The sequence below is a fragment of the Tarenaya hassleriana genome, unplaced genomic scaffold (assembly GCF_000463585.1).
Source record: "Tarenaya hassleriana unplaced genomic scaffold, ASM46358v1 Cleome7, whole genome shotgun sequence".
Lineage (NCBI taxonomy): Eukaryota > Viridiplantae > Streptophyta > Magnoliopsida > Brassicales > Cleomaceae > Tarenaya > Tarenaya hassleriana.
This window is the reverse complement of record NW_010969548.1, coordinates 916863-925116: the sequence shown is the minus strand read 5'-3', so window position 1 is coordinate 925116 and position 8254 is coordinate 916863. Positions and strand designations below refer to the sequence as shown.

The following is an 8254-nucleotide window of genomic DNA, read 5'->3' as shown; positions in this document are numbered from 1 at the left end:
GGCTGTGTATATATATATATTGTAGTTATGTGTATATGTGTTTTATTAATTATAAATAATTTTATTTATATATATATATATATATATATATATTTGTATATATATGTGAATTTATATGTATATATTAATTTAAATACATGTAGATTAATATTTGGATATTTAATAATATTTTTGAATGATGAGTCAGCAGTTTTTTGCTGAGTCAGCAGTTGCGTTTGTTTGATTTGGAAAAAATTTAAAAATCTGGGTATTTATGTGGGAGTTTTGAAAAGTTCAGGTATTTATATGATAATTTTATAGTTTTTGGGTATTTATTTGGGATTTTTGTAAAAGTTTGGGTATTTTTATGTGATTATCCCTAAATTATATATAAATTCAATTTTAATGTCATTGATATAATTTCTAACAATTGCGTTTGTTTGATTTGGAAAAAATTTAAAAATCTGGGTATTTATGTGGGAGTTTTGAAAAGTTCAGGTATTTATATGATAATTTTATAGTTTTTGGGTATTTATTTGGGATTTTTGTAAAAGTTTGGGTATTTTTATGTGATTATCCCTAAATTATATATAAATTCAATTTTAATGTCATTGATATAATTTCTAACAATTCTTGTCTCAAAACTAACTTGAAAACATATAAGATGGAAAGTGTACAGCAATACATAAAAAATGTTAATTTATATGTTAACGGATTATTAGCAAATCGTATGTAGGAGCTCTATTATTATTTAATAATCTTATGTTTACTATATAAAATGCGGTTATTATTAATTAGTAGCTTTTGGCTACACATCTGTTGGTGTCTCTGCTTTACGCAACATACTGCATTTGTCTTTTTATTTATGTTGCTGTAATTATAACAACATATACATTTTTTTTTATAATTCGAAAGTTAACCGATCGAATTTTTAATCCAACTATATATAAAGAAAATCCATATGAATACCTTTTAAAATGAAGACTCAAACCTAAATCTAGATTGAAAAGAATTTTATTTTATTAATTCACTTATCATTTGAACCGCCCAATATTTAATAATAACATATACTTACTTTATTTGTTGTGTTAACGACAATCAAAAAATAAAAAATAAAAAATAAAAAGAATTGAGAAATATGAAAATTTAATATGATTCTAATTTTTTTTGTAGAATAAAAAAAACATATTATTTATTTAACTTTTTATTACCTTCCATTAATCGTTTCTTTTAGCCTGAATTAACGTGTTTACAATATTTTCTAGTAGAATTTATATATTTGAGCAGTTAATTGGTAATTAGTATAGAACAAAGTTTTTTAATAGAAACATTACAATTATCATGTCATTTAATATTCGAAGCCCCTCTTTACCAAGAAAAAATATACATGCACGGAGGAAAATGTCTATTTAACAAGAAATTGGTATTATTGTGGTCACACACACACACACACATATATATACATATATATATATATATATATATTACGAGTCATATTTCAGCTGTGTGAAAGCATCCTTCCGATGACGTGGACTTAAATTGCGTCAAAGTAAAAAAACTTTGAACGTCAACATTATATTTTAATAATCGAACAAAATAAAAGCGAACCGATGCAGGCAGGACGGTTTGTTCACGGTTGAGATAATAGAAGTTTCGCTTTGTCACTCAATTAACCAATTAAAGTAAATATTAATATACTCTTGTTATATATATATATATATAATGAAATTTTACTTTTTAAGATTTGACTTAATAAATCAGGATGGGGTGGAGGGATTGATTATGACCAAGCTCACAGGATATACAAAGTAGCTGGACAAAGGCAGAGAATACGTGCGCTTCATATTTTAAATGTTCCTTTTTTTTATAATCAAAGTACGGAATTCATATTCTTTACATGTAAATATGGTAAAAAGGGGATATATAATAATCCATAGAAATTGAATTTTTCATGAAGCGTTATTATTTAGTGAACTGAATTTTATTAACCTTATAAAAGCAGCCCCCACCGTCTTCCTCCTTCGCAGCTTCTTTCATTCCTCTCTCCTGTTAGTTCACTCCACGATTCCAAGCTTTTCTCCAAGATTTCTTCCGGGTTTTCTGTTCCTCGATCGATTTCTTCAATTGGGTTTCCATTTTTTTTTTTTCTGATTTCGATCAGTCATGGATGTTCAAGATGAGCTCGGAAGCGATCACGCTCATCACATCATCAAAGGGAAGCGCACGAAGCGGCAAAGATCGTCCTCGACGGCGACCGCCGTCACTTCCAAGAACTCATCGGCCACCGCCGCAGGAGGAGTCCCCGAAGATTACAGCTCGGCGGTTTCCTCTACGACCAACACAACAACAATCACCAGCTCCTCCTCCGCCGACTGTACGGAGGAAGAAGAAGCTACGGCCATTTGCCTCATCATGCTCGCCTCCGGCGCCGGTCCTCCGCCGCATGAGAAGCTCGAACGACCGGAAAAAACCCACAAGAACCCATCGGAAAAGACCGATCACCATGAGAATTCAAGATTCTGCGTCTACGAGTGTAAAACCTGCAACAGGACGTTTCCGTCGTTCCAAGCCCTTGGAGGGCACCGGGCTAGCCACAAGAAGCCGAGAACGGACATCGAAAAGACAAAATCGCCCCTCGCGACTCCGAAGCGTAGCCCCTCCGAAGAAGGGCAGAATTGTCAGACCAAGATCTCCGGCCTAACCCTAATCTCATCACCGGCAAGTGACAGCAACAACAACAACAACAAGCCAAGCAAAGTTCACGAGTGTTCGATCTGTGGATCGGAGTTTACTTCCGGTCAAGCCCTCGGCGGCCACATGAGGCGGCACAGGGCTGCCACGTCAGCAGAAGCCGCCGGAGAGGGGGGTAATAATCCGGTGGGTGCGAGGGCAGGGTGCGAGTGCAGGGAGAAAAGAGCCGAGGAAATATCTACCGTTGGATCTTAATCTCCCGGCGCCGGAAGATGATGTTAGAGAGTCAAAGTTTCAAGGGCTCGTGTTCTCCGCAACACCAGCTTTGGTAGATTGCCATTACTAGTAGTGATCCATAAAGAAGCCAACGTAAAAAAAAATGGTTACATACCGATTCATTGTGAATTGTCACTATATTTGTCATTGGAATTATTGTTTTTAATGGGAAAAACGTTATAAATAAATAAATAAATTTACATATATATATATATATAATAGATGAGTGTGGGAGTGTAATTAAAAGATATATGTTAGAAAATAAAGGTGATATACTTGTTGAAGTTAGAATACTTTGAGTAAGCAAGTGGTTAGTTAGTGTTCAATGGTTGCCTTTTCACTCACGAAAAGCAAGCGAGACGGCATCTTCTCTTCCCTCCCCCCCTTTTTTTTTCAAGGTTTAATATCTTTATTTTAAAAAAAATTATATAATGGAATTTTATATAGTTTCATTATTTAAAAAAAAAAACATGCACACACGTACATACCAGCCATGTGTATTACCTTATCTTGATAGAATGTTGAAACTCGAGTCAAAGCTCATTTAGTTTTTCAACCCGAATTAGTCCAACTTCGAAATAAAATCAAATTCAGGCAGAACTAAACCGACATTAAAGTATCATAATTTAATTATAGGAATTTCACGGAATATATATATATTTATATATATATATACATATACACACACACAAGGGCAAAGACACGAGATGGACGTGGATTAGGGTTTGGCAGCAGAACCACCACAACTAAAAGACGTGGATTAGGTTCTTCCTTCGTTTTGGGTCTTTCTCCTCACCTTATCTACTCTTGTTAAAAAAGTATTATTTTGATTTAAAATTTAATTTTGATCGATACAAATAATTTAAAATTAACTTTAAAGTCTAAATATAAACTTTTCATAATTCCCAATCGTAACTAAAATCATCAACATTTAAAGATCAACGATTAACATGTCTCAAACTTTAACTTTTTTATTTAAAAAAAGAAACAAACGGTCTTAGATTGTTATAGCGACAATATATCTACATAAGTATGTATATATATAATATGTCGCAAGATTCACCCATCCCACTCTTGCAAATTGTTATTGCATGGATCATACAACTGGAATTATATATTGATAATTAATTAACTATGAGCTACTGAATTTTGAAAATTCTCGTCTATATATATACACACCCCTTTATTTCAGGGATACGAAATTTTGGACCGATAAGAACACTAACACATGCAGACAAATATATAGAGTTCCGTAATGTCTATCTCTTTTAGATAGCGATGAATTTTCACGGCCAAATTCGTTTTTTTAAAAAAAAAAAATTGGGGGGGAGCTGGACAAAGGCAGAGAATACGTGCGCTTCATATTTTAAATGTTCCTTTTTTTTATAATCAAAGTACGGAATTCATATTCAAGCAATAGAAGGAGAAAGAATATGTTATATATACAGTGATATGAAAGTGAGTTCACTCACCCCATTTTTGGGCTAGATTCAACTATACATATATATATATATATAATATTATCGAATATACAATCAAATAATCGGTTTATCCGAAATAACAACTTAAATTTCTTCTCAAAATAAAAAACCCACGAATAATTTCGGGAATAAATGATTTCCACGTGCGTATTTTAGTATCACTCTTATTCTAGTCAAATATAAGAACAAGCAAAAGCCATATGGATACACATCTGTTTCCCATTCCCTTACCTTTTTTTTTTTTCTCATCGACCTTTTTTGTACAATTAAAAATAAAATATTGAATTAAAAATAAAATTATAAAAGTAAATAAATAAATAAATAGGAGGGTTGGTTATAAGTCTGCTCGTTACACCTAATTAAAACCAACTGTTTTTGGTACAACAATTCCTTACTTTGAAAGTCACACTAGTTTTGTCCAAAACCTAAATTAATGGAATCTCCATTTTTAACCCTCCTTTTTTCACTTATTAACCCTTTTACCAAACTGATTTTGTTTTTTTACAATCTTATTACATTAATGCACTATTGTGTCGGTCTTCCCCATATATATATAATATATTGTGCTCACATATTGTGATTCCCGAGGAAGATTCTGATAACTGTGATACTACCGGCACATTGCTCTTTAAAGTTCGTTCCACCGAAAACGACACAATTAATTAATTTTCTATATTTAATGAATAACACAACTTTACAAGAAAAAAGAAAAACATATGAATTACATCTACATTTGGGCTCGGCTCAACTTTTTCCTCGTCAATTTTACTCAATATGTGGTTAACTAGAACAAATTATTTAATGAGTCAGTTAATGATTTTTTATTTTAGAGAAAATCATTAAAAAAATACTTCAATTTTTCATTTTTTCCAAAAAAAAAAATAACTTTGTTTTTTCAAATAAAACCCAAAATCATTTTTTTATGTTAAAAACAAAAATTTATAAAATTTATCATTTTTAAACCCAACTATATCTTTTAGAGGATCAGAGAAGTCCAAGTGAATACTCCTTCCCACATTTGGGGTTTGAATTCAGAATGAGAGTATGATTTGCATGTTCTCTCACCATTGGGTCAACCAAATTTGGGTTTCATATCGATTAAGTTTAAAAAGATAACATTTATAAAGTTTAGGTTTTATTTGACAAAAAATATATTTTAGATTTTTTCTAAAAAAAATAAAAAGTTTGGGTATATTTTTTTAGAGATTTTATCTTTATTTTATTCTTTTTAGTAATTATTATTAATCTGCATCTTGATTCAGAAAACCCGATTAACAAAAAAAACAATAATTAATATCTTGTTTTGGTCAGATTCGTCCACCAACGGATATGGAGATTTGGGAAAACATTCACATCAAAACCTGTTCTTCTCGTAACTCCCGAAATGGACACGACAATGATTTCTCACTCCCTATTTTCGGCATTTACTGTTTATTTTTTTAAAATTCCGTTTTATATCTTCTTTGTTTTGTGTGTTATAGATTCATTTCTGGCGATAGAAAATAGAAAAAACGCATATTAAAACTCAAAAAGGAAAGCTAACATGGAGTTTCTCGTGTTCATCCCGGTTGACGATGGCTCAGCTCGCCACCAATTTCAAAAATATCTCTAAATATTTATTAAAAATTACAAAATCGAAATTTATTTTATTTTTGGAAAAAATTGGGGTCGATGTTTTCAAAATCATTAGTTTTGTTCAGCCCAACATGAACCCGGTTCAAGCCCGTTGTTGTTTCGTTTTCCGCGTTTTTTTCAATATACTACCCCGGTACTTCCAAATCAATTCAAAGGTCGCTCAAACTTTTTCCAATTACAAATTAACCCCTAAATGTTCTTGAAATCCACATAAATTAAGAGACGTGAAAGATGCCCTAGCTTGAAGCGCTTGTGTTTCTCTCTTTAACAAAAGTTAGTTTTCAGTTTGTACAGAACTCATATTGAGAATCTTCATTTTTTTTTCAAATAAAAAATTAAATACAATCACGAGATAAATCAACAAATAATATCAAATCATTTTTACAATGAAAATAAAAAAATAAAGGACCCGCACAAATGAAATGAATGCACGCAAATGCAACACAAGGACCAAAAACCAGAGACGAAATCGAAGTTATTGAAAAAAAAAAGACAACACGTTTTCACACAAATAGAACAGACAATGCATGGACATGTTCGGTTTTCAGAGACGGGTTTCGCAGTACGTTCTCGCGAACCCATTCAACGAGCTCGACGTGACGTTGAGCGTGACGGGCGAGCAAACGGCCTTCAAAGTCCGTCTCCTCGACCGCCAAATCCAGACCTTGTAGCTAACCCTCGCCGTTATATACACGTCCATCTCGATCTTTCCCTCCCTTTTCTCGGCCCTCAAGTCTTTGGCATTGTACTTGGAGAGAGCTACGCTGTTGGAAACGAGCCGAGCGTCGATCCTCGTCTCGTTCTTGGGAGGCTGCTTGAATGGAGAGATCTCTTCGTGGGCCACCGACTGGTTGCGGTGAGCCGTCGAGACGCGCATCGAGTGGTATCTGACCGAGAGGTGTTTCTCGGGATTGTAGGACTTGACGACGTAGTTGAACTTGGCGGTCAAGTGGTCGTCGTTGGTCAGGGCGAAGTCTTGCAGGGACGCGGCCTCGACGGTGAAGACGAGGCGTTTCGGCCGTAGGGTTAGCCACGTGATCAAGAGGGCGAGGCCGACGAGGAGGGCCAAGACCAGGACGGCGATGATGATGCACTGGACGAGGTTTATACGCCTGTACGGTGGCTGTGGCATCCGTATTTGCGATTGTGAAGGTTGGTGGTTTGAAGGTGCCATTTTTTTTTTTTGGGAAAAAAACGTCTTAATTTGATTGGATCGTGTGATGATATAGAGATGTGTGGACATTCATATATATATATATATAGAGAGAGAGAGGGACAAACAATAAGGGCATTTCGATTCTTTGCCTTTGGATTAGTCTAAACCCTCAAAGTTTGGATATAGATTATTATAAAACCCTTATCTCTTTAGCATTTCTTGTGATGAAATCAAGAAATCTTGGAAGCTGTAAGATTCGTATGTTCCTTGCTTCTTGGTTTAACGCTGTTTGCTAGTTATGAGTTTCATTTTATAATAATATAGAGAGATTATATAACATTATAAGTGATCTATTATTATATTTGTTTAATTTTGTTTATATTTTTTTAGAATGTCTTGTGGTATTAGTAGCTGTTTAATTATGCATGATATTATGACTTTTACTAAAAAACGGAATAGTAACTGCAATCTGATACTACAGTTTGATAATAAAACAAGTAATCAATTTGATAATAAAACAAGTAATCAATATTTCTTTTAAGAAATGGTTGGAATTCAACTTAATTAATTAATGGTTGTACGCAGAGGAGATTTTTTTTTTTTTTGCCTTTACTAATTCTACATGCTGTATGATATACAGCTAATTAATTAATTGTATGTATGTATGTATGAATCTGCAATTGTGTGTTAACTTATAGTAATGTCACTGAACCTTTGCTTTGTGAACAAGGGCTCCAAAGATTCCGTTGCCTATCTGCCCCTTTTTATCACTTTTCCCCAAAATATATTCCAACCTTCTTTTTTATTATTATTATTATTATTATTAGGAAAAATTCTAAGTAAATACATTAATTTGTTAATTTCTTACTAATAAATAAATGAATTTTTTATCTTCTAAAAAAACACATCAATTCGCAATTTTATTCCAAATTACTACACGAACATTAATACCGTTAACTTTTTAACGGTTTCCGGTAAACGGTGTTGACGTGGCTTACCGAATAAAAATAAAAAATAAAAAATAAAAAATAAAAAA

At 33.0% G+C, this 8254-nt stretch overlaps 2 protein-coding genes across 2 annotated transcripts; one reads left to right on the top strand and one right to left on the bottom strand.

Annotated features, from left to right (window-relative positions):
- Window positions 1-1850: 1850 nt before the first annotated feature.
- Window positions 1851-2874, top strand: LOC104801514 (zinc finger protein ZAT5-like; the record flags this gene model as incomplete). The annotated part of the gene is made up of 1 exon (XM_010524824.1): window positions 1851-2874. A coding segment is annotated over exon 1 (732 nt), but the record flags the coding sequence as incomplete, so codon positions are not given.
- Window positions 2875-6415: 3541 nt separating this feature from the next.
- Window positions 6416-7291, bottom strand: LOC104800572 (uncharacterized protein At1g08160-like). Its single transcript, XM_010523414.2, has one exon. The coding sequence runs from the start codon at window positions 7234-7236 to the stop codon at window positions 6607-6609; it is 630 nt and encodes a 209-aa protein (XP_010521716.1). The 5' UTR covers window positions 7237-7291; the 3' UTR covers window positions 6416-6606.
- Window positions 7292-8254: the final 963 nt, after the last annotated feature.

Excerpts from the sequence above, each read along its gene's own strand:
- LOC104800572 (XM_010523414.2), bottom strand. The coding sequence starts at position 7,236 with ATGGCACCTTCAAACCACCAACCTTCACAATCGCAAATACGGATGCCA.